At 36.9% G+C, this 26,572-nt stretch overlaps 1 protein-coding gene across 2 annotated transcripts in view; it reads left to right on the top strand.

Annotated features, from left to right (window-relative positions):
- The window catches only part of LOC113226088 (gamma-soluble NSF attachment protein-like), a 50,851-nt gene extending 25,861 nt beyond the window's left edge, over positions 1-24,990 (top strand). The window contains exons 1-8 of one of the 2 annotated variants that reach the window (XM_026458616.1): positions 1,917-1,947; positions 2,020-2,087; positions 6,815-6,969; positions 7,256-7,411; positions 15,513-15,583; positions 18,437-18,584; positions 22,450-22,689; positions 24,002-24,990. In XM_026458616.1, coding sequence (XP_026314401.1) covers positions 2,036-2,087; positions 6,815-6,969; positions 7,256-7,411; positions 15,513-15,583; positions 18,437-18,584; positions 22,450-22,689; positions 24,002-24,169 — 990 coding nt within the window. In that variant the 5' untranslated portion in view covers positions 1,917-1,947; positions 2,020-2,035 and the 3' untranslated portion in view covers positions 24,170-24,990. Of the gene's footprint in view, positions 1-1,916; positions 1,948-2,019; positions 2,088-6,814; positions 6,970-7,255; positions 7,412-15,512; positions 15,584-18,436; positions 18,585-22,449; positions 22,690-24,001 lie in introns of those variants that run through there. The other variant, XM_026458609.1, reaches the window with a different exon arrangement.
- Positions 24,991-26,572: the final 1,582 nt, after the last annotated feature.

The raw sequence follows: 26,572 nt of genomic DNA, 5'->3' as shown, positions 1-26,572 counted from the left end.
TTAAATACTTATAAAACAGCCAGGGTGTTTATTATTAAACAAAAAAATACAGTCGAATTGAGAACCTCCTCCTTTTTTACAGTCGGTTATAAACTAAAGACCAAGAAGGTTTAACACTTTACTTTCGTGGTCTCTTGAAATTTGGGTACCATTAAGGAAACGTACAAATTTTCGGGTTTCCTTTAGTTAAAGACGAAAAGGGTACATTATATTTTCAATCAGTAGTATATTTTAACCGAAGAAATTGATGACATATAATGGCGAAAAAGCGTAAAAGAAAGATCAATCGGCGTCCATAGAATGCAGAATATGAGTGATAATTAGGTATTTATAAAAAAATGACGGTGGTAAAAGTGTTCTCTGTGATTGTATAGAATTTTTGGTATATCTTCCGGGTATTCTTTTTACGAAAATTACAGAATGGTCAACAACTGCCAGTGTTGGATAGACATATATGGACCGGTATCTAATTGTAAGTCAATGGGTATCTCGGTAAATTTATGCGTTAGGAAATCTTTTTCTTGAGTTGCTATCTCTTAGCGGAGGGCGGCGATCATTAGGGCTATCTGTATTTTAGATACAGCCGCCCGGAACAAGGATCTTGTCCTCAGGTTACTTTTTGTTCTCTGGCTCAGGTTGATCCATGTCCGGAGATTTTTAAGTCACGAAGGACGCCTTATTAGGACGCTGTATTTATTATTACGCTTTATATGACCAAAGTATTGTAGCTTGCGTTTTTTGACGGTAGTCTAGTAGTAGTAGTAGTACTCTTTCATTGGATACTCTATCCGTCCACGACATTTTCAAAATTGTTCTGTGTGCCTACATTTTGAACGCTTCTTAGCGGTTGCTCATATTTTGACCATCACTCTACGTCATACAGAAGAACCGAAAACATGTAGCGACGTGCCAAACGCGCCTTGTAGTGCGATTCACGTAAGTTCAAGATATCAAAATATCCTTGAAGTTACGTAGTCGTTCGGTCGAAGTCCTATCCAAAATTGGTATTCACGTATTGAACGAACTTGAACGAACGTTGATATCTTGAACTTACGTGAATCGCACTACAGGTAGACATCTTCAAGAATCGATTGCAGAGTAGATGTCTCAACTGAAAGTTCGTGGTTGGAATGCGTTAGGGCGCATTTATTCGACACGAATTTCATCGCGCTCACCCTGCGTGGCCGCCGCGTGGTCGCCGATCGGAGTCCGCAGCGGCGGCCGTCGCGCGGTCAAACAGCGGACTCCGCGATGCCGCCGCGCAGCGACCGCGTGCATCTAACTGTCATGGGAAAATACGCTCTATTTGTTCAGATTTTACGTTTTAATTTAAATGAGCGTTCCGTGCACGCGGGCTAGCCTAGCTTGAATTTTGGTCTCCGCGGCGGCCCGCGCGACGACTGCGGGGCGGCCGCGCTTTAATTTTATTGAGAAGAATTTAAATGTAGTTGCATAATAAATAGAATTCAGATTCGTCATTAATGTACATGAAGGCGTGGTAACTGGGCGGTCGCCGCGCGGCGGCCGCGCGAAAACTTTCTTCTCGTGTAACTAGGCGCTTAAGCGCTTGTTTTATCCGACACTTGATCTCCAGGCTACGATCGCATTGGTCGTTTACGATGCAGCCTACTTGTTTGTCCCGTCACTTGACGTAATAAGAAAAAAGCGGCGGTATTGGTAAGAATGGACTCTTTGGACTACTTGATTTCTTACAACCAGATCTGTCGTTGTAATATGCTGTGATTTGATCTTCGTCTTTTTTGACTTTTGCTGAGACCTTAACGTTAGGGAATAAACGAATAATTGATCGAGCTTTGTTGTTGGATCCTGTGTCGGGTTTAATCGACCCGATTGTGCAGACTGTTTAGAAGAGTGTTTTAGTAATAGAATAGAAAGACGAGTACTATTAAAAGTGAGCTCACGCCACTACTCTCCCCTATCGTAATGGTAAGCTGCTTCTATCGAAATATCAGGTAGAGTTTTCTTCACGCATTAAGTTCTTATTTTCTTTGTTTATAGTCTAAAAACGTCTCTCATGCGTTGGAAAGCCGACTTCGACTCAGCCGCCGACGAGTACAGCCAAGCTGGTAAGGGCAATGTTATTTATTACCATAATATGTGTTGCTTTGCATACTCGACTTTGCTTTACAGACGTCATTCTATATCCGAAACAACCTAAATCACTAAAAAAATATATCGATGAACATATTTCGTAAATTCCGATTTTTTATTCAATTGCGGTAAACAAGTTTGATCTAAGACTTGCACAGCATCGGCACTTGCAAACATTTTGAACAATGACCTTAAATGCGCAGAAAGAAACGCATTTTAGATCTATTTGGTGGTGGGGGCGGGTAGCGACGGCGGGGTAGTGTCGTATCGAGCGCGCGATTGGTAGATCAGTCGACCTACTCAGTCGATCAGTCTGTCACGAAATGCCATGTGGTTTAGTATGTACACAAGAATCAGTAGTGCGAAAAATAGAGTTATTAGTACAAGTGCGTATCTATTCTTATGGGATGATGTCAAACGTTTAGTTTACGCGGAGGATACGAGTGTCGAAGATTTTGCTTTCAAAATTGTGAAGTCTAATTTTGAAACGAAACTCACGTGCGAATCTCTGCATAGCTAGTGGTGGCTAGCCACCAACTGTGAGCTAGGTACTTCTAGCAATACTTTCATGTAACCTAAAGTTGGTAAGTACCAAATCTAAGTTACAAAAAACTTTTTTCAGTCAACTTTCTAATTAATGTAAACAAATAGTAAATTATAACAATAGTAGTACATAATCATAATTAAAAAAATAGGTAAATAAGCGATCGAGAAAGATTACGTATCGCTCGGTGAAGCGGGTGGCGGGGTCACTGCCCTTGCGTGGTGCATATGACTTCGAGATAATTTTGAAAAACTTTACTAGATACAATTAGCCAGTATATTGAACAGACTATTTTTTTTTTAATAGTTTTAGACGATTTAGCATTATTTATATTATTAATTTCTTAAATATGGCGAGAATGCAAATCAATACACTGTATAATTTTAGTCTTGAATAAGTGTCCCTCGAAGTGTATAGGCACGTTACGTTACACAACTAATACTACATCGAGCACTAGATGTTTGTATTTATAAAGCGAGAATTTTAAAATAGTTTATGAAATACATAAGTTATTGCACATCGTTACAAGGGTATATTGTGCACATTTTTATGAAATGTCACAGGGATCATCCTGGGTTATTTTTAGTAAAGTCATAATACGCGGTGTGTGGGTCCAACCTTTCGTATCTATCTGCGTCTAATGTGTGTCCAGTAGCCTTACGCGACCACCCTTAAGTGTAGCTTGCAAGTTTGTGACTTATTGCTTCTCTTAAAGTGCTCATTTATTTGTACTTATTTCTGTATTTTAAGATTAACGGTTATAACGGTAATAAGATTCACGGTTTTATTATTAATATAGTTAAATGAAAATAAAGAATGTACAAGCCAGGGTATCCGCGCCATGTTAATGTAAATCGTCGAGAAATGTATTTAAAGTTTGTGTAAAAATAAAGTTTGTTTTAAAAAAGTTTATATACTTAATTGTAACTTTTTATAAAAAAAGAACAATCTCAAAAGTTTGTGGAATTACATCCAAGTTTTATTGAATTCGGTTACCGGAACTAGCGCGAAACCGGATTCTTCCCTAGTTTGCCACCCTTAAAGGTGGACTATTTTCTTCAAATTTAAATGGGACCTATACTGAGATATCCTCTTTCCAACAAAAAAAGAATCATCGAAATCGGTTAAAAAAATACAGTCGAATCAAGAACCTCCTCCTTTTTTTGAGGTCGGTTAAAAATATTAGTAATGTGGTAAAAGTTTTATATAAAACAATTGTAAAGCCAATCTTCACGTTAGGAAATCATTTAATTTTTTTAATTGGGTTTACGTTACAATGTAAGATGCGGCCAGTAGCATTGTCGACATGGTCCCCTCGGTGTGGCAACACGAGTATTTAGGGCCGACGATGCTGCCGCCTACTTTACAAGTGATAAGTATAAAAAAATATGATAAATTTACAAGCCAAATAAAAAAAGGAATGAGGTACAAAGGTAGTAAACAATTTGTACTTATTAAATAATTAACAACTGTGTTAGGGTCGCCGAGAGCACGGTCTTGATACTACGTACTAGGCGTTCCCAGCAGCCTCTCATGAAAGGACTGGCCGCCATGAACTTCCATTGAATTCTTTTGTTAACGGCGAACTCTTGGAGCGGCTGTTCGTACAATTTTATTAATAATTGGTTTGCCCCGACGAAAGCTGTTCCATAGTCAGAGTACAGGGTGGTCGGCGTGCCTCGTCTTGCGATGAATCTGCGTAGTGCCATTATAGCCGAATCAGTGCTCAGGTTCCTGAGGACTTCGAGGTGGACGACACGTATAGTCTGACAAGTGAATAAAGCAACATATCGTTCTTCGCTGCGCCGTGAAACGGTGACCAAGTCTGGGCCAAAGTAATCAAGACCCACGTATGTAAATGGTCTAACATGGTGAGCTAGGCGTTGGGGTGGTAAATCACCGATTGGAGGTACAACAGGTACTGCTTTGCGCATGCGGCAGCGTAGGCAGGAAGAAGCCACACTCTTGACTGCTGGTCTCACGCCGATGATATGGTTAGTTTGGCGTAGTTCGTTGACCACCAGCTCGTTACTGGAGTGGTCCGCACGTTCATGATAGTATGCAATGGGGAGTCAGACAACTTTGTCTTTGCCATGCAGGAGTATGGGGTTCGGTGACACAGAAGGCACACCTTCCACCAAACCAATTCTTCCAGAAAGACGTAACAGGTTAGTGGATTCTTCAACGAACAGCATCAAATTCTTTAAGCGTAAATATTTCTAGCCGGCGCTTCGGCAGTATTAACTTGAGCATAATATTCGCGTAATGAGGCTAACTGGGAGTGCAGAAGAAGGTGACATTCTACGCGCGCCATGTCTTCTGCCTTTGGCTCTTGGGACTCCGATGCTGAATTCGGAAAAATAGAGGTTGAGGATATCAGGAACAACTGGGACAGGCAAATCTTGAGCATTGGTTAAGACCACTACCTCAGAGGTAGGGCGTTTTAATTCTTCTGGTATAAGTGGAGGTTCCTTTGATGGCTCCGTTGGCCATTCGGACTGAGGTAAGTTAAGGAAAGATGGACCCGAAACCCATTAATAGAAATGTCGAATGTCGTATCGACACGCGTAGCGTCATCCGCCGCATTCAAAGCCGTCGGTACATATCGCCAGTTGGCCACGTTCGTAATTTCGGTGATTTCACCGATGCGGTGCGCGAGGAATGGTTTCAACGTACGAGCGTCGCTACGAAGCCACTATAAAACAGGGAGACTATCAGACCAAAAAGTTAATTTTGAAATTTTAATTAATTTGTGCGTTTGTCGTCTCGCAACATACATTGGTTGCGAGACGATACGCCATGAGGCTTGAAGCTCAAGGCGCGGAATTGTGTTTTTAGAGGCGTTTAATCGTAAATCCACGACGAGGCGCGAGGCGGGCCTTACCACCAATGAGGCTGAGCTTCAAGCCTCCATCAAGACACCCGAAGCGCCAATAGGTGACGCATGCATAGGCGAGCCCACTTGCATCGGTGAAAATGTGAAGCTGAGCCTGTGGATGGGCTTGCTTGTGAGCTAAATAGTGTCTGGGAATAGCACTCGAAAGCAACGCCTCATTTTCTTGGAACCACGCATTCCACCTTGCAGTAAAGGCAGGAGACAGCTCCCGATCCCATTCGGTACACAATCGCCATGTTTTTTTTGAAATAAAATGCGACCGCGAATAGATAAGGTCGTTAAGAGCCCGAGAGGATCGTATAGCCGCATCAAATGCGACAAGACGGAATGATTGGTTAGGTTAGGTTAGGGCTTATTTAAAATTTAACACCCACGATCTCATCTCTAGACAGACTTGAGCATGGACGTGAGTGATGTCTAGCTTCCTAGCGTCCTCCACCGTATTGACGCTACTTTTTTTATAATATCAAGTGACGTGACGAACAAGTCATGTGCCTGATGGTAAGCTACACACCTGTCCATAACAGTTGCAGTACCACTCAGAACTTTAAATCGCAAAGATCTGAGTGGCACTGCCACTGCGCCCGCTTATTTAGGTGGGAAGTGAATTAATTGTTTTTTGTCATATTTTTTATATTGTTAGGCATTTTGTTGTAAATTTCAATGGATGTTTAATATGGTCCTTTCCTTAGATTTCTAGAATCGATTCGAGGTTCAGTAGGCTTTTGTTGAATTCAAACAGGTTTAGATTATATCTTACAAACGTGACTGTTCCTGAGTAAATAAAGAGGGGAAGGTTAGTAATTGGAGGTTTATAAAATGCGGCTTGCAACTGTCAGATTGTGGGATATATGCAAGTATACGAACACATTTTTTTTTGGATTCTAAAAACTGCAATGGCATCAGTATTATGGCCCTACAAATCAAATAGAAACATAAAATAGAAACATTGGTTTTACAATTGTTTTCGAACTTTTTCTAAAGGGTAATACTCAACGGTACTCAAAGGGTGCTCACTCAATGCACACACACGCCACCTGCCGTCTAGCTGTGCTTATGTTTGAGTTTGAGAGATTGGATGACTTATCGTTAAAGAGTCTCAATGTCCACACCAGTTCTTGTTTTGAGATTTGCTTATAATTTCTACTTGTTAACGGAACTTGCATTTGAATAGACATTGCCTGCTTTGTTGTTGAATAGACACTGCGAGCAACAGGCAGTGTCTATTCAAACAGTTCATTAAAAGTTAAAGGAATTTTCAGCACAATGCTACCGCATTGCCAGGGAAGTGCAACTAGCAAGGGATTGCTACGTTAAGGCTGCAGATTTATATAAGAAGAACAAAAGTCTCTTCCATGCCGCCAAAGCTTTGGAAAACGTCATGATTCTCTGCAAAGAACACGCAACTGATAATCAAGTAAGTATTATTAAAATAAATAAGACGTCCGTGATATTTTTAACATCAATAACTGGAAAGTGATTTTTGCCTCTATTTGTATAATAATACAAATACAGGCAAAAATTTTGTCATCACTTGTGTAACTCGAGACCCATAGTTTACGAGTACATTGACATTAGCTGTTTAATATTACTTGTAATTAGTTTTTTAATCAACTTACGCAACGATATCTATTTACTATTGAAGTCTGATTGTAAACCTTTTGTGGTGCATTGTGGTCCCCTAAAAACAACTTCCTCTGCAGATATACGATTGGGCCATGGATGCATCTACTCTCTATCAAGAACATGGTTCCGGGGACAGTGCCGCTAACATCCTTGATAAAGCAGCTAAAATACTCGAACCAAGATCCGCAGAAATGGCCGTAAAACTGTATTTACACGCTGCGGATGTTTCTTCTGTAAGTACCTAGTTGTATAGCTTATAATTTCACCACACACACGACGCCTTTTTGTATCGGCGGTTGATAATTATTTTACTGATCTCTCCGCTCCGTACAAATATTTGACCTTTATACTTCACTCCATTGCACTTATCATTATCACCCATGATGCAGATAAAAATCACTAAAAGTCGTCAAAACCTAACATCAATGCAGTCGCAAGTACGCAGGGGAATAAGATCGTTTTAAAATTCACCAATAAATATTGTCAACTGATTGTTTTCGGTCAGTAAGTATTATGTCCAGTGATGGAATGTCTGTATTTATTAGGAATGAAATGACAATATAAATTGGATCTTTACTTGTCATTATAACCTGGCGTAGCATGTACTAATAAAACTTTAAAATGATTTTGAACCTAATTTGGTAACAAGATAGATGATGTATTTTTTTTAAATTGTTCTGTTAACTTTGCCGTTTACGGAAACAAGACTAAAGATTTTGGAATAAACAAAAATAATAAGGCAATTTGTTGCTGTTGTATCCGCAGAAGAAGAAAAACAGTTAATTGATTGATTTGTTTCTGTGTAACATGTTACTGGTCATGATATATCTACATATTCGATTCATAATATGGCGATTCAGTTTTGTGTCGTACATTTCTCAGTCACGATATCATGTCATAATATTTATTCATCGCTTTAACGATAGGGCCTTTACTTTATAGAAAATCAAGACGTCTCTGATGTATCAACTGCCTCCGTGGCTGAACGGTTACCATGTCGGACTGCCACGAATCATGTGTGACCTGTCAAAAGCGTTTGATATAATCAGTCACGAATTACTCTTGGAGAAACTATGTCACTATGGTATGCGAAGCAAAACATACGATCTTCTGAAATCATTTTTATCACGCCGAATTCAGACAGTTGAAGTAATATCAAAACAAGTGGGAAAAAACTACGCAGTAGTGGAGGTGACGTGAACCTTGAAATTCCTCAAGGATCTTCACTAGGAAATACCCTCTTCCTGACATTTATTAATGACCTACCGTCCCATATCAGTGATGGCTTATTGGTTTTGTTCGCTGATGATACCACTGTAATTGCGTGCGCCCGAACTTACGACGAACTCAATATAAAAATAGGAAATGTCTATATGAGTCTGATGAAATGGTTCATTTCCAATGGTCTCATACTGAATGCTGCTAAATCTAGTTTAATATTGTTCTCTGGTAGATCAATCCCAAGGCCAATGTGTTTGGATAGTCCAAAGCCCATAACTGACCACAGTAAGTTCTTAGGATTCATTCTGGATGAAAATTTAACGTGGAAGCGTCATATAAATTCTATGTGTGGTAGACTAAGTAGTGCGGCTTATGCACTAAAAAAATTAAAACCTGTCGTTACAGATTCCATACTACGAGAAACATATTTCGCATATTTCCACTCCATAATGTCGTATGGTCTCGTGACTCCACTGATTCTGACAGGGTATTTATTATTCAAAAACGAGTAATGAGGATACTTGCCGGAGTCTCACGAAGAGTCTTTTGTAGGGACTTATTTGTGAGACACAGGATAATGACCATGTATTCGTTGTATTTATATGGAATAATCACATTCATACGAAAAAACTTACACAACTTTGAAAGGCATGAAAGCCGTTATAACACCCGCTCCACAGGACGACTGAGGGTCGTACCGCGACGATTAGCACCATAGCACTTACTGAAAAAAATCCGCGCGTAATCGGCCTGGCTTATTATGAGCACCTACCCGTTGACTTAAAAAATGACCCTACTGATAAAACATTTGATCGTCGACTGAAAGACTTTGTTGGATAATGCGTATTATTCCATTGAAGAATATAGGGACATGGTCTTGTAATATATGTTGTAATTTATAGATTATTAGGTATAAATATTATTTTACAGAAATGAATAAATTACATAAACTTTATGCATACAATCATTATATTGACATAATTATTATTATATTATTTAATATGTTCCCACATTATTTCACATAACTACACTAATTATGTTAAAATTACGTAGTACAAAACTTGTACTGGATGTTTGTAAATTTTTGAAATGTTAACATTTATTACTATTTGTAACGATTCTTGTAATACAATATATTGTATATAATAATGTAAAGTTTACAAAATAATAAATAAATCTATATCTAAATCCACGCAGAGGTCCCAGGTTCGTTCCCCGGGTCGAGAGAAATATTTATATGGTCTACATTTATTTCTCTCATGAGTTTGGGTGTAATTTGTGGTTGTCTATATGTGTGTCCATGGCACCCGCGGCACAGGGGACTAGGGGCACCTAATGCGGGCCTATCGTGAGTGTGGGCGTTATTATTAATTAGACAATATCAAAATGTCAAAAAACCGCTTACGTACAGTTCAACAGGTTTAATTCCATATTTGTAATTTAGTACCAGGGAACACTATATTTATTATTTAATTGCAAAAAAGGGCGTGTTTACGGCACATATATGCTATAAAATATCGAAGCGATGCTGACTGATAATTAGTTTCGGTCTACTTTGGAACGATAAGTAGATGCAACGATGGGATACAATGTGGTGATAATAATATCATAACTTGAGTTTTGCGAAGGATAAGTACTAAGTAATCAGTTTCGCTCGTAAGCTACTAGCGTACGGCCGCGTCTTATCACCAATACTTATTAAATCGCGTAGTAAATTCCACTGTTTCTCAAGTTTGAAAACATGAATAGTTTTCAATGCATCGTTTGTACTGAGAAATGGATGATGGACGGAGCCCGGTGTACGGCATGCGGTGGTATGGTTCATTATCACTGTGGCGGGATCACGGAACTTGGATATTCAAGACTAGGCGAGAGGAGATCTTCGTGGCGTAGCTCTAAGTGTAAACAGGCCGGAAATCGCACTCCCTCCCCGAGTACCATACCAGCAAGTCGTTCAAGCAAGCTCAAGTCTCTAAGAGAGGAGATAAGCGTTATAAAGTCATCTATGCTCGAGTTCACTAACACCATAAAGGAGTTGAACGCTAGAATCGAGACACGATTGGCCAAAGTAGAGCAGACAGCGAAGCAAATCTCTGACATTAAGCGGCGCTATATTGGATGAGCTCGAGAATGACCTAGCCAGTAAGGAACAATGGTCTCGAATGAACAACGTTGAATTAAAAGGAGTCACTCAACGAGAAATGAAATCTTAGTCCAATTGATTACTATGTTGGGATCAAAAATTAACTACCCGGTTTCAAAAGACAAAATAAACTTTGTTACCCGAGTGCCTCACGAGATCCGAACCAGGTTAAGCCTATCATAGTATGCTTTAATAACCGATATGTGAAAGAAGATTTTATAGCTGCAGCCAGGATAATATCCAAAGAAACACATATTACACCTGCTTTTCTTTTGAATTTGATTGGAGATACAATACTAGTCAGTATATATCAAGACCGAACGTGATTTATCGAAAGTTGTCTAACTGATAAGTTCTTAATTTTTACGTTTTTTATAATATCACAACAAAACGACAGTTTGTGCATCACTGGTCCGAAACGTGAGGATGTCGTTTTCCAATATCGACTAAGTCAATGCTTTAAAGTAAGTTTAGTCCATTATTTGTTGCTTAATCACCGCTCGTTTAACAGCTACACAAATCTATACGCTATTCCTCTGCGCCATTGAGCGCCTTTCTCCTTGCATTCTACTTTTTAATCAATTAGTATTTACAATAATAATCATTAATGGCTAAGCTTAATATATATTACCAAATGCTCGTGGCCTGCGTACAAAAACTAATACATTCCTTAGGAATATTTATATGCATAGGTATGACGTTGTGCTTATAACTGAGATTTGGTTATTAGATGGTGTGCATAACAGCGAGCTGTTTGACGACAGGTATCTAGTCTCGAGGCGTGACCGCAATTACGGGCAAACGTCACAATCCCTGGGTGATGGCGTACTCATCGCGGTGCGAAGAGACCTATCCGTGCTAGAAAACTGTCAGTGGCGCAACTCTGCAGAGGATATTTGAGTGATATGGACGTTAAAACATACTAGACCTACAGTTTCTTATAGAATACATTTGTGCACGGTATATATATCGACTCATCCGAAGAACAGAGTCCTTTGTGATTATATAGCGAAAAGAGTATAGGTACATTACGAGAATAATTTCGTTATTCAAACTAAGGCCCATGTCAAGGTGTTTTGAGAATTTATGTACCTTATTTCTTTTCGGAAATATAAAACCAAACAACAGTCGATCTAACATACACAGCGAATAAAAACGAACGAAATGAACAAGTAGTCTTGCACACAGATCTGTGTTCTGCGGATGAGTCGATATGTAATGAAAAAGGTAGTAATTCATTGAAAACACAGTTATTAAACTTTTCAAATAAAATGTGTAACATTGCTGCGCATCAGCCGACTGTTACATACATTATAGCAGGAGACTTTAACTTGGCGGATAATATCACGTGGACTAAAGTTTGCGGTGAGTTGGAAATTCGACCTTCGGATATTTCAAGTGACTCTACATGAACAACTTCATTGACACTATTGATACATGTAATTTTTCACAATATAATGGTGAGTATAACCTTAATAAGCGTATATTTGACCTAGTTTTCTCAAATAGCCCATTAAGTATTAATTCATGCCCCGATCCTTTAGTTCCAGAAGACAGTCACCATAAGTCACTAAATATTATTGCAGAGTTTATTTAAATTCACACTATTATACAACAACTACAAGTAAAATTTTTATATCATCTTGATGATTACCAATCAATTTCATCTACTCTTAATAATGTAAAATGGGACTCATACTTGAATGCACATTCTTTAGAAGAAGTAGTCAATCTCTTTTACTGTAAACTCTATGAGTGTCGGGACATGTATGTACCTACTAAATTAATTAAAAGTGGGTTTCATCCTCCTTGGTTTAATCTCATCAGCCTTATTAAAAATTCTAAAAGAAAAATATAAATTTCACCATAAATATAAAGTATATAGTAATATATCTCGGATTATCACTCGTTCACATTGCTGCGTAGAAGATCTATTGAATTTGAACAAAAATGTTTTGATAATTACCTAGATAAAGTTCAGAAATCAATTGTTGACAACCCTAAACTATTTTGGTCATAATATGTGAAAAGTTTAAAATGCTCTAATTCCTATCCTGGTGTCATGAAGTATAATAACACTACCGCAGATACAGGTGAAGCTATTTCCAATATGTTCACAGAGTTTTTCTATTCTACCTTTACAGCGCAGGATCCTTATCAAAATAAATTACACAATCTGCCTATCAGTGTAACTCATGGTGCCATTTCTATCAGTACAGTTGAGATTGTTCTATCTATGGTGCTTAAACTGCTAAAATCCCTTGATCTGTCTAAATCTGGTGGTCCTGATCATATTCCTCCTGTATTCATAGTAAAGTGTGCTGACAGCCTTGTAGTTCTGCTGTGTTTGCTTTACAAAAGACCTCTAAATAAAGGCATCGTTCCATCAATATGGAAATCTGCATTTATTACGCCTGTATATAAGAAGGGTGATAAACCACATATTGAAAATTATCGTCCTATCTCCAAGTTATGTGTTTTTGCAAAAATATTAGAAAGGCTGGTATTCAGTTACGTTTATGCAGTGCTGAATCATACATTTAATGAATACCAACCTGGCTTTTTAAGAAATAGGTCCACCATCTCTAACTTAGTCACCGCCAATGAATTCATAACAAGAGGCATAGAGGGCCATGCACAAGTTGATGCAGTTTACACTCACTACACTAAAGGTCGATAACAGTCGGTCAGAATTTGAGCTTGTTTTAAGCACTCGAAATCATACTCAAGTCCCTGCCATTAGAGTCGTATTTCCAGTGCTTGTGTTTCCAGTGCAATCCTGACTTGAGCATTGAGTAGAGTTCTAGAATACGACCCTAAATGTTCATCTGGTGTACCGCAGGGTCCTTGGACCTTTATTATTCATCATCTTCATCAATGACATTGGATCTTGTTTTATTCACTTGAAAATCCTGCTCTTTACTGATAACATGAAGGTGCTAAAAGTCATACGTGGGCAAACAGATGTTGACGATCTTCAGGCAGACTTAAGCAGATTTGAAGCCTACTGTACCATAAATAGGCTTGAACTTAATGTTTTTACATGATATTCAGCTGTAAACCATCAACTATAGGCACTGGTTACAAATTACATGGCACCAACATATTGAGAGTCAGGGAAATGAGAGACTTGGGTGTACTCCATGACGACAAACTACTTTTTGACAAGCATATTGACTGTGTAATAAGTAAGGCATCAAAGGCACTTGGATTCATTATTCGGACGTCGGCGACGTTCAATAATATCAAATGCATTAAGTTTCTTTATTGCTCTTTTGTACGGAGTCACCTTGAGTACGCTTCGCAGATCTGGAATCCATGCTATGAAAACTATATGTTTCGGTTGGAGGCAATTCAGCAGAGATTTTTACGTTATCTGGAGTACAAAACCAAAACAATTTTCGTCAGGTTATGAGCACAGGTATACTAGTTACCATTTTTTGCCGCTTCGTGTACGTCGAGACATTAGTGACGTCAGTTTTCTGATGAGGATCGCCAACGGTAATATTGATTGTCCAGAATTGTTGTTACACATAAACCTGCGCACAAACTTGTTGCATTACAGATGTCGACCACCTCTACAAGTGCGAGCACTAATTATCAGCAAAACATGTACATGATGCGTGTTTCGAGACTTTCTAACTATGCGACAGTAAATCATTCTGAGAGTCGTATTCCAGAACTCGAAATCATACTCAAGTCCCTGCCATTAGGGTCGTCTTTCCAGTGCTTGAAATCATACTCAGATCCTGACTTGAGCATTGAGTATGATTTCAAGCACTGGAAATACGACCCTAATGGCAAGGACTTGAGTATGATTTCTAGTGCTTTAAATCATACTCAAATCCTGACTTGAGCATTGAGTAGAGTTCTAGAATACGACCCCTAGTTTGATTTGTTTTGTTCAAGCATAGGCACAGTCAGGCGAGAAATGACCAAACGTCACATGACACGTGATTGGCGATGAATACACTGGTTTGTTCGTGTAATTCTTTTTTTTACCATCCTCTAAGGTTTAATTGTATAATAATAGTAATTTTTATTTTTATTTTATTTTTTTAAATTTATTGACTGCGTTCTTAGTATTCTCCTATAATCTCTTTTTGGCTTGCTAAGCACTTTATATTGTTTAATGTTGGTGGAAATTCGTAAGTGGCATTGGATTACTCATATTTAAGTATACAATAATTGTATTATTTGTCCCTGAATTTTCCTAAAATGTATAAATAAATAAAGAAATAAATACATAACTTTTGTTTTTATCTTTTATAATCAGCTTAAAATCTGTAACACTAATGTGCTAGAAACTTTTAGCATATTTTCATTTACCATCTTTCGAAGATTTTAGATGAATTATAAATTTTGTATAAGATGTAACGTTACGAATCCAAAACAAAATCGAGTTTAAAGTGAAGTTGTTTGGTTGAACCTTTGCATTCGTACAGCCTTCAAATAATACTTCTGTTTTTTTTTCCACCATAGAAAATATAAATAATAATATAAAGTATTTTATTTTTAATATATCTTTGATTTTCCTGGTAACCGAGACTATTTTATTGGCATCATAATCCTTATTTAGTTGAAAAACCGCAAAATTGTCAAGAAAATCGATAAACTTTTTGTTTGTTTCCAATACTTGCGAGTCTTCATCATGAAACATTTTTAACCGACTTCAATAAAGGGAGGTTCTCAACTCGCCTGCATGTTTTTTTTGTATGTATGTTACGCGATAACTCCGGTATTTGTGAACCGATTTCGATGATTATTTTTGTGTTGGAAAGAGTCCTATTTAATTTTGTATTTTCTTTTACGTATTATTTTTGTGGTGTACGAATTTTAATAATTTTACATTGTTACCCGAAAAAGTAGTCTCGATCACATACGTATTAGTTCATATTTAAAACGGTTTGGTGAAACTAATGTCCATTTCCTTAGGCGCCTATAATCCGACGATATCTTTTGTCGGGCAGACGGAGAGTGGTCAACACCAGGGAGCTGAATACTTGAGCAAGGCTTCCCGCATACTCGTGCGACTCGAACGGTGAGTTGATATTATTTTTCATATTTTAAGTATGTCTGTCTAAGGGAGTTTTATGCCTAGCACAATGAATATGAATATATTATATATGATTATGTTATCGTCGTGGGGTGATTTCAATCGTGATTTTGCGATAAAAATACGATTTAAATTTAATGCTCCTAAATCATGAAGAACCACCTGTAATGAAGGAAGAATAGTTGGATAGTAGCAGTGGCGAGATAGATTCCGCGATCCTACAAAGAAATTATAATAATATACTTTTTTGTCCAAAAGGAACAGTCGCGAAATAATCTTTGCAGTGTGTGTAATTAACTATATTTTACAATTATAAACTTGTTGGCAAAGATGTGTTAAACAATTTTCCAATGGTCTTGTTCTGTGTTACAATTTTCATTGACGTCATGTGATGTTGAATAATTGTAATTCTGTTTAAATTATTTGTGAAGTACGTTTTACGATCATTGATTGCAATTATGAGCATAGAACAAATATTTCTTGTGTTGTATTTTTAGGTCAAGGTTTCGGTGTACATTTTAAAAAGAAACAAAAAGAAAGCAAAATATTTATAAAAGTTTTTGTAACTGAGAATAATGATAATCATTGTAGGTGTCATTGTAAACTTACACAAACGGTTGTTAATCTACTAATTTGATTGAGAATTTAGCATTTGTAAATTAAAATTTTTCATTTTAACTATTATCCTACGAATTGATTATGCTGAATACATAAAAGCGCTCCGCGACAATACGTTTTATTGGACTATAGCCCCTTTTATCATCAGTCTTATCAACAGTCGCTATGTGATCTGACTTCCTTTGTTTGTGTATTAATCTAATTGCTTATTGGACATTGAAGCGTAATTATACTACATTCGAAACAAGGTAGCACAGTGCTTTGACAGCTAGGAATCCTCTATGAAGACGAACGACGTACTAATTTCGGTTAAAATAATAATAATAAATAGTACGTCTGCGTTTCAATAATAATGAATTGTGAAGTTTGTATTTATTTTATTATTCGTCATCTGTACTGTATTACGTTGCATTTTTTTTAATCTAGTGGTGTCCCACAAACAGCAAGGTCGTAATGTTGTATTATTAGTGAAATTATGTATAATGAAATTGAATATCTTCTTGGTTTTTATCGAAACGATTCGAAATGCCACAAAAATGGTTTCAAACCTAACCTAAATTATAATATACTTGAAAAAAATCTTGACAGATTTGTAAGTGACCTTTGAATTTGTCCTAAAACAATATAGTTTAGGAGAAAAGATCTACGAAATTAAGAGGATAATAGGTTTATTTATGAATATATAAAATGGGACCTAGAGAATGTAAATTGTGTAGGTGTGAGTTTATAGTAGTGGAGTTGGTGGAATGTGTGTGTTGGGAAGGAGCAAATACGAAGAGGTCGGAGGCCTCCGCTTTCACGCTAAATTCCGAGGACGAAGGTGCAGGATTGGAGGATTGCGACGAGCACGACGAGGTAGTCGATATTGAACATCTTAGAAGAGCCACGTGTCATAATAATGAACACAATATGCGTAACTATTAATAACCAGTACCATACCAGCGCTGTTACTAAGTGGACGTGTTACAACTCTAAAACGATATGTCGTTATCGTCGCGCTGTGTAGGTTCGACTATAGACATAATTTACAAATTAACGCTGTTACAATACGCATGGTATAAAATTACCTCTGGCCCTCTTACTGCAAATGCCGAACGATAAATGAATGAAATATAGTGATCTGCAAACTAAGGATAGTCACGCATTATATAGATTAAAATTAGTTTTGGTTTATAAGATTATGATTATTTAATTTTTTTATATTCTGGATTCTGCAGCCTTATGGACTTTTTATTTTAAAATGCAGTCCTATTTAAAAAATTGAGATTTTTCTAATGAACAAGGTCATAACGATCGGACTTGAAATGGCGCAGGAGGCAGGGTAGTATCTCTGAAATTTTTGCACGTTTTGGCCCCAAACATTGAGCAACATAGTTGTATTCAGTATTACACGCGAAGCTACAGTCGTCATGACGTCGTCGTTTGTTAAACAGGGTATTAAAACTAAAACACTGCATGTATTCATTATAAAGTAAGTAGTAATAGTTATAAACTATTTTAAAAATATTTATTTCTAAAACGAAGTCTATTAGATCAAGGTAGTAATTTTTTTTGGGATATTTTTTCATTGAATTGTTATGGTAATCTATAGTATAGAGTATTTTTTTGAGATACTACTATGTTCCTGAAAGTTTTATCGAATTCAATATTATTCCTTCTTTCCTTGAAAAGTGTTAAGCATGGATAGTTTCGTTAAAACTCTGAATCACGAATATTTTATGTTTAAAAAGGTAACATTATAGACTCTGATCAATTTCACGATTTTGTCAAAACTAAGGAACTGAATAAGAAGTATTCGAAAATACTGGTAAATGTGTAGGCTTTAAATACATATAGGTAAGGAGAACCAAATAACAATATCGGCTGAAATAATTCTAGAAGAAACTTTAAAATTGCTCTCCTGAAAAATCGATATTTTTGAGATAATACCCTGTTCATCTGGACCAACGATGATTTCGTTACCGTGTATGTTTACGCATTTACGTTATACGTATTTTATGAGAGTACAATTATAATTATACGTCCTTTCATAGGGAAATGGTATTAGGTATACGGTTTACATATATACCACGTAGACACCACCTAGAATTTATAATTACTCGAATTATCGCCGATCACCTAAATGAACTACGATACGTTGCAGTAAAAATTATAGTGACGCGGAAAATCTTCACCGATTTGCCGCCTAGTGTGTCGTTATACTAATCAATTACTTCTTAGGTACGATGAGGCAATGGATTCAATTCGCCGTGAAATTGGATTTCATCAGGAAGCGGGCAATATAGGACAGATCGGAAGACTTTGTGTGGTGGGCGTACTTATTCAACTTGCACGCGGAGATGTTGTGGCTGCCGAAAAAGTTTATAAAGTAAGTCACCGCAGAATAAGTTTACAAAGTTGAGATCAATTATGATTTAAAGCAGGGGCTTTAAATAAAAAAGAAATGTGTTACTTAAGTGTAAGTTTTGCGGTCAAGTATGTATCTACTGTAGTACTCGGGCACGTTTTTTTTATGTCTGTAAGTAACGGAGTTTACTGGTAATAATATATAGTGTTATTGGAAAAATTTCAGGAATACTACAACTAAGGTACTCTGGGTAAATAAGGCCCGGGATCCAAAAAGTGTATTTAAATTAATTTCTATGGCATGATACAGTGTGTAAGTTTAGAACGGTCCCATAACAACTCAGTAACACGGCTACGATTCAACTACGCCGCCATATTCTCAGACCAGAAGGCCTACTATGTTCTTAGAGCAATCCTTTTTAAGCCTGTAAGCTAAGCCTGTAAGTTGGATTGCCTGTCAAATTCGTACTATGACCTCACAAAACCAATTCACTGTCCATGCAGTTTACGTTCCCCATTCGAAATCCGTTCACCTTTTGTTTCATAGCAAAATCATGACGTGCTATATGCCATGCAAATGGCGGTCTCATCCTTAGAGGATGGAAAAAAAATAAAAGTCCATAATGTAAGGTCTCATCTGTAAAAATAAGCAATTCAAAAAAGTTTCTCCTTTCCACTTTTCAGATTTCGTTACATTTTTAAGAAATTTCGTTTCAAGTTTGATTATATTTTTAGTTTCATAATTATTTGTTATCTTTTGTATAGGCTATTTATCCAATTGTCATTAAATAAATACAATTAACTATTGAGCGTTTTTTGAATATTTTAGTTCGAGTTCCCAATCTTTAAAGTATTGTTAATAAATTATTGGCATGAATGTTATTGCAATTTTTAAATGGAATTTTAATAATTTTATTGACCGAAAATCGTAAAATAGCTTTTAAATAGTGCCAAATTTAACTTTAATGCAATCAATGAAAATGTACGAATACGAGATACGTTCCAATTATGTTATCAAATTACAAACTCACCTTATTAATTTCAATGATAATGACTAGACATGATATGTAATTTTGACGTACGACAAATTGTAAAGTATGATTGAAAAGTTGCCGATATTTTAAAACAACGTAATAAGTATAATCAATTCTAAAATTTATAAAAAAAATATAATTATTCTCATTTTGAACACAATCGGTTAATAGTGCTTGAACGCTCTCAGGGTAGTACATGTGTCTATTTCTTTCATATGATTTGGTATGTAGTTCCATCTCGCTCTTGTTAGATGTCAGCTAGCCAGCCAGAGACAATAATTAACATTTAAAAAGTAAAACTCATCCTGTCATGCCACTTCCGTTCAACATTGTGTATGTCATGGTCCGAATTTAAGCAATTTAGTTTTACCACGTCAAGTGAATTGCATGGAACTTGGCTGGCTGCTTATAAGCTCTTAGTAGGGCCCCAGACACGCCTTTCGTTGCTACCGGTAGTAGCTCGCCTCTTTAATTTTCAAGGGCAACAAAATGTCAGTTTAAACTTTAGTTTAATCGTGATTTCTCCTTACTGTTTTTAAATGATTATAAAACACTTAACTTTACTTTATATTCAGACGTCATCTTGCTTTTTGGTTTTGTTTTATTTGCAAAAACATCAAATCGTGTTATAAGGCACGACAAAAAAAAAATTGGTCCTTATTAGTCGTTATGGGCCTCATTATTACACGAAGTTAAAATGAAAATATTTAAAAAAATTTGAAACTAATGAAATAATGGTTTTATTTACATACGTTCAAATTATTGTATTCAGTTTAAGTAGACTACTTACCCACATTACATTGACACTTTGATGAAGGCTCACCAAATATTTTCTTTTTGAACTCTCCTTTTGTTGTCTTCAGGCTACTACAATGTCTTCATCACGAAAATCACGAGCAATGTAATTTTTTAAATGCGCTAATTTATTGGGGACTCTTATAACCCATAGCCGTGACTCGTTACACGTAGCAGTGTAATAAGGCCCAAAGTAAGTATTTCTGATATGATATAATATTGTCAAATGACAGATTGGTCATAATATATTAATATTATATTGGTCTTAATATTTTACTTTAAAGTTTTAAAAAATTGTTATTTTGGTTGATAGAAACAAATTTTAAAATTGTTTTGTTATGCTGGAGAATTTTGTGTTCAATACTAATTGTCATAGTTCCTGTTCAGCTTCGTAGGATTGAGTTACATGTAGAATTTAGTCATTTATAAATATTTTTGATTTGATGAGGAATATAATTGCGACAAATGACTGGTTTACTATATGGGCCTTTCATGACATACGATGTTTAATAAAGCCCAAAATTAGGGTTTATTCAAATGCTAAAAAAAGTATAAATTATTACGAAAGCACCAAAAATTGTACTTTGTCCGATTCAGAGATAAATAGAGTATATGGAACATAATTAAATCATTTCAAACCTTGAATCATACGAGAATTTGGATTTGAACTTAGGTGGGCCTTATTTGCCCAGAGTGTCTTATTTTTAGAAATAGAGTACAAAGACTAGAACTTTTAGAAATAGAATATAAAGAGTACCTTTTTCTTAGAAAGCATAAGGGGAGCCATTACGACCCTTTGGGCCATTCTGGTATAATATTTACAGTTTCCTAAGAAATTAAAAAAAAATTAGTGGCCCTCGTCAATGCGTAACTCTGATTGTATTAATTTGGTTAAAACTTCAGGCATTCTGTCACAGGATTTGTACGTGTACATGGATCATTTACCGGTGCTAATCCAAGCAAGAACGATTTTTGTATTTAATGATCATTTGGTTACAAGATAAGGGATTAATAGTCAAATAACAGTGAAGTCTGATTGGATACTTTATGCACTTACACATATATTACTCCATTATGATGGAATTACTCGATTTAATTCCGCTTTCCCCTTTCCAACACAGGGGGACTAGGCGTAAGCTTGGGTTCCACCGCCATGTTGTGGATAATCCATAGATTCGCACGAAGCGTTACGCTTCCACATTTATATGGCGAACGGCTATGGAGTGGAATTCCCTGTCTGCAGACTTGTTCCCTGAACGTTATAAATTGGGGCCTTTCAAGGCGAGAGTGAATAGGTATTATTTAGGTGTACATGCTCCATCGTTGACCTCATCGTCACTATCCATCAGGTGAAATGGAGGTCAAATGCGCACTTCTATTTTTTATAAACAAAAAAAATTACATACTTCACAATATTTAACGACCGTAATAATGGTAGTACAGGGTCAAGAGCACGTGAAGCTTGACACTTAAGATTTAAATCCAACTATATGCTGCTTACGATAAAAACGGTCCAAAGTACGGAGTGTCTTGATGTGTGCTTGACTGTATCATTTTGCTAACGTTTCACAAATAAACTATACGTACGTCAATAACCATATTACCACACACAATTCGTAGAACACAGTGATTTAAAGAGAGACCATTAGGGCTAGCACAACAGGGCGCGACATGCGCGAGAGCGACATAAAGCGAGAAATACTGTGCCATACTCGCGTAGAGAACACGCGCTTTATGTCGCTCTCGCGCAAGACGCGCCCTGTCGTGCTAGCCCTTCTGTGGTATTAAGGGACAGACAAACAGGCCTAACAGCAAGGTTGCACTTTTTTCTTTTATTATTGTGGATCATTTATAATTATGGGTAATTGTACCTGTTCAGAATTATAGCTTACCAATGAAATTTTTGCACCTTTTGTCTTGTTAGGATGCAAAATTATCGAAGCTAGAAAGAAACCCAAAATGGTACCTAACTATTAGTACCTTCAGAAAATGTTGAATAGATTCAACTGTCCAATAAGGGAGCGGGCAAATGTATTAAGCATAATTCTTATAATGTAGGAATGGGGTAACTCCTGTGAAGCTCCTGAGATGACTACGATTGAGCAGGCCCTTCAAGCTTTCGACGAAGAGGATCGGGAGGCTGCACAGCGCGCTCTGTCCTCCCCCTTTATCCGCTCGATGGACGTAGACTACGCACGCCTCGCTACGAAGATTCCCCTTCCACAAGCAATAGAGCCCGCACCTCGTGCTCAAGTGCGTCCTAATGCGGCTCCTTCATACGTGAGCGCCAACGCTGTGGTACGTTATACACACAGCGCGCTTATCTCATGCGCGGCAAGTACAATCCTTTCTTTCCAAACCGACTTCACTGGGGTACCAAATACGTATGTATTATCTATTTGTATCGAACTTACGCCGCACGCTAACGATGGACTTCAAACAATACGGAGCTGCCAAATGCCGCGCTGATGGCACGCTTCAAATTAACGTTTTTACATTTTGTCATAATGACTTATCTTATCATAATGACTGCGACGCATTGTGAGAGAAGCTTAACAGCTTGGTGGACCAACTAGTCATCGTTGGCAAGCGGTTTTATATATTTTCACTCAATTCAAAATGTACCGTTTTTAAGGGTAAATGGTTTTTGAAGTCGGTTCATATACGTTTTAAACAGGCCGGTCTATTTATAACAGGTTTTGTTTTTAAAAAAGCCGGCTTGACTTAATTCGTCCTGTATTTAGATGTTTTTAATGTTTATTGTTGTTTCCTTGTCCCATTCCTTTTCCACGTTCACTATACATAAATTCACCATACTAGTTTTACATCACACTTAGGTATTTGCAAGGTCATGCGGTATCGTAGAACATTTTTTTTATGATACCGAGTGACGGGACAAACAAGTCGTGCGCCTGATGGTAAGCGACACCCTTGTTCATAACAGTTGCAGTGCCACAGCTTTAAATCACAAAGTTCTGAGGGGCACTGCCATTGCGCCTGTTACCCTAAGACTTAAATTGACAAGTCCCATGTGCCTGTAATTTCACAAACACCCTGACTTTATAAAACTGAAACGTGGTAATGGTCATCAATATGAGTAGTTAATCTACTTATCGGCAGAAATAGGTAAGGTGGCAGTACTTGACTGGAAAAACTCTTTCACAAGGGACTCTACTATTACTAGATTCTTCTTCCATAAATAAAAAATTTAAGGCTTATATGTATGTGGTATGCTTAAGAATAGTTACAAGTTAAATGACACACGTAATGCCACCCTGTTTTGATGAGTTTTCATTTTAGCATCAGTTTATCTGATGCAGGACACGGGAAGCGAGTTAAATGTGAAGAAGTATCAATCAGTGCTTGCGTGCCCATTGCAATCGTATTTGTCGTGCTGCATTGGTGCCGTTTGATCACATTATTTCCGATGAAGTTTTGCCGTTCGATTTACAATAAAAAATTTTCAGAAGAACTATCTTAAAATGCTGTATGTCTTTCCTGCTTGGTATACTGAGTACAGGACTTCAACGGGAATAGTGGAAAAAAAACGATTAATGTTCATGTCCTTCATATTTAGTTTCTAAGTGAGGTGTGTCTGTGTGCCCTTTAGGCTGATGCCGAAGTTACTGGTACCAATGTGAATGCCAGGCCTAGCGCCTCTCAAGGTGAGCCAGGGATCTACAGTTACCCCGATGAAGAGGACAATGAAGAATCACCGTACGTGGCAGTCACATACGGTAAGAAGGAACAGAGCGATGAGGAAGAAGAACTATGTTAGACTGCTAAGTGAACGCTTAATGCTGTAAGTTGTAGTGCCGCTATACTTAGGCATGACTGCAGTCTGACAAGTCTTTCTAATTGTATATGAGGTACTTGCTCATTCTCCGATAAATGATCGCAGACTTTAAAAAATATATACCACATACCATAAAAGGGTTGTAGGGGTAAGAAAAATCGTGAAATATGTGAATGGAAATGTGTGTTTTAGTGAAGTTGTGTGATCATGATGTGCCCTTATTTTCGAAAAGAGTAGCGTCCCACGATCGCGATGCGTTCGGTAGGCAGAATTCATGTCACCTACTTTTAAAACGCCAGTCGTGGCGACTGGAATCTGCTATGATATAGCTTAGTATTAGCAATTTTGCTGCATCGATGCAGTCGCAAAAGCACATGTGTTTGGACTCTTATCGCAGATGAGTATTGCCACGATTAATTTCTTTACGTACCGTATGTGTAATGGGCATTACATTCATAGTGATCGTAAGTACCCTCTGGCAGTTTTGAACAGGTTATATCGGATCAAATCTTTGAATAGCGCATCAAGAGACAGATATATGCTTGTGATCATTTCGTAATCGTACAAACACTGAAGGCTTCCCCAATAAATAAGGACAGTCAAATGTGGTCATTAAAGATTGTAATCATATATCAACTTGACCGAAAAACTGTAGTGTATGTATACTTATACCAATTCTTATATTAAAAATATCTTTGTGTAAACCGTAAATTTCATGAAGTAACCGTTTCATAATAAATTAAATAAGCATAGATAATAATCAATACATACATTACATAGCTAAAAGCTAAGTAGCAAATACGAGTAGAGTAGAATAATAAAACGAAATGATAGCATAAGGTTCCTTTGCAATTATATTTTGATTTGACATTTTTCACATATACAACTAAACTACCTCCATGGCTTAGAGAAAAAAAAAACCTAGAAAGTTTGTATAGTAATGCTTTCTAAGGAATTACATATATGTCGTGCAGAGAATATTTTTTAAATTTATATCTAAGGACTGTAACCTTACTGTAATTATATTCTGTGTATGGACAGAACAGGATAGCCCATTCGGGGTAGTTTAAGTTTAGCTTCTGGCCGAAGCTTATAACAACTGGAGAAAAGTTGAAATTTGAAATGTGTTTGCAAAGTTTTAATGACGCCGTTTTTTCGTCTTTGTTTGAGTTCCGGAATTGTTGCCGTGTGTATGTATGATGTTTATTGAAGACCATTGTCGAGAGCCGACAAGGTTGTAATTTTATACCACGAAACTTGGGGTACTAACTGATTCTGGCATTTTTTTTAATTTCGTAGTTTTGCCGACCGAATTTTAAAGAATCAATTTGAAAACTACCAGGCCACAAAAAACAGCATTCAAGCTATTGAAATTAATGCAATAAATTTAGCCTTCGATTACATTTGCAAAGTGTTAAACGTCAACCACGCTTTGATAGTTAAACAACCAAATAACAGATTGCAAAGGTAGTCGCCATTTCGCGGTTAGTTGCAAAATGGCTGAACCAAGGGAGCGGAATTTTTAAAACGGCAGCCTAAATCTTGGAACTCGTTGAATATTTTTACTTTTTAAATATTTTTGAGTTCATCAAATTAACAAAAAAATTTGAAAGTATTACTTAAAAAAATCATGTTTGATTGAAAACATTTCCTGTTATTTTCACATATAGGCACTTTCATATTATTATGATATTCTATTCTAATATCATTTCGTAATTTTTATTGGTCCTTGAAAATATATTAGGTCAGGACAGTTTCGAGTTTTCTAAGTTGGGAGAAACTGATGACTCCACAATTATTTAAACGTTTCGAATAATTCGAGTAATTTTGACAATGCTTTTGCCATTCGCTGCGGCCAGCCGGTTAAGCCTTTACATGCGTGTTGACTTCTAGATTGGTTGATGTATAGAATAGTTATGACATTTTCAATGCTTGGCTCCTTTCTACACCTTATTCCCATTTCTGTTATAGAGATATCTAGATTAACTTAGACAGTGGAAAATTTAGATTTGCAGAACTTAACTTTTGTATCGGGCGTCTCGTGCCGGACAGGCAGAGAATATTGTAGATAGGCTATTTTGCTTCATGGAGATGTTATTTTAAAAGTAATTAATACCCTTTCGATCGACATTATATAAAAAAATACAAGATTTTTTTTTCAAATTTGTTGGGTTTCGATTCCCAGTTAAGGCAAGCAACTTTAAGTCTTTGAATGTAGTATTACTAAAATAAAATAATGTCTCCATGAAGTCAAATATCCTATGTGTTCGCGCCAATGCCAAGGTAGACGGCGCTTAGGTTAAGTTTACTTACTCTCATTTCCTTTATAACATTTATATCGCAATCCTTTTCACTCCGCTGCAACTGAACTACTGTTCGTAGTTG

Source organism: Hyposmocoma kahamanoa, unplaced genomic scaffold (assembly GCF_003589595.1).
Source record: "Hyposmocoma kahamanoa isolate Upper Pololo Valley unplaced genomic scaffold, ASM358959v1 100021, whole genome shotgun sequence".
NCBI classification, from domain to species: domain Eukaryota; kingdom Metazoa; phylum Arthropoda; class Insecta; order Lepidoptera; family Cosmopterigidae; genus Hyposmocoma; species Hyposmocoma kahamanoa.
The sequence above is the reverse complement of the archived record's forward strand: the minus strand, read 5'-3'. Positions and strand labels throughout refer to the sequence as shown.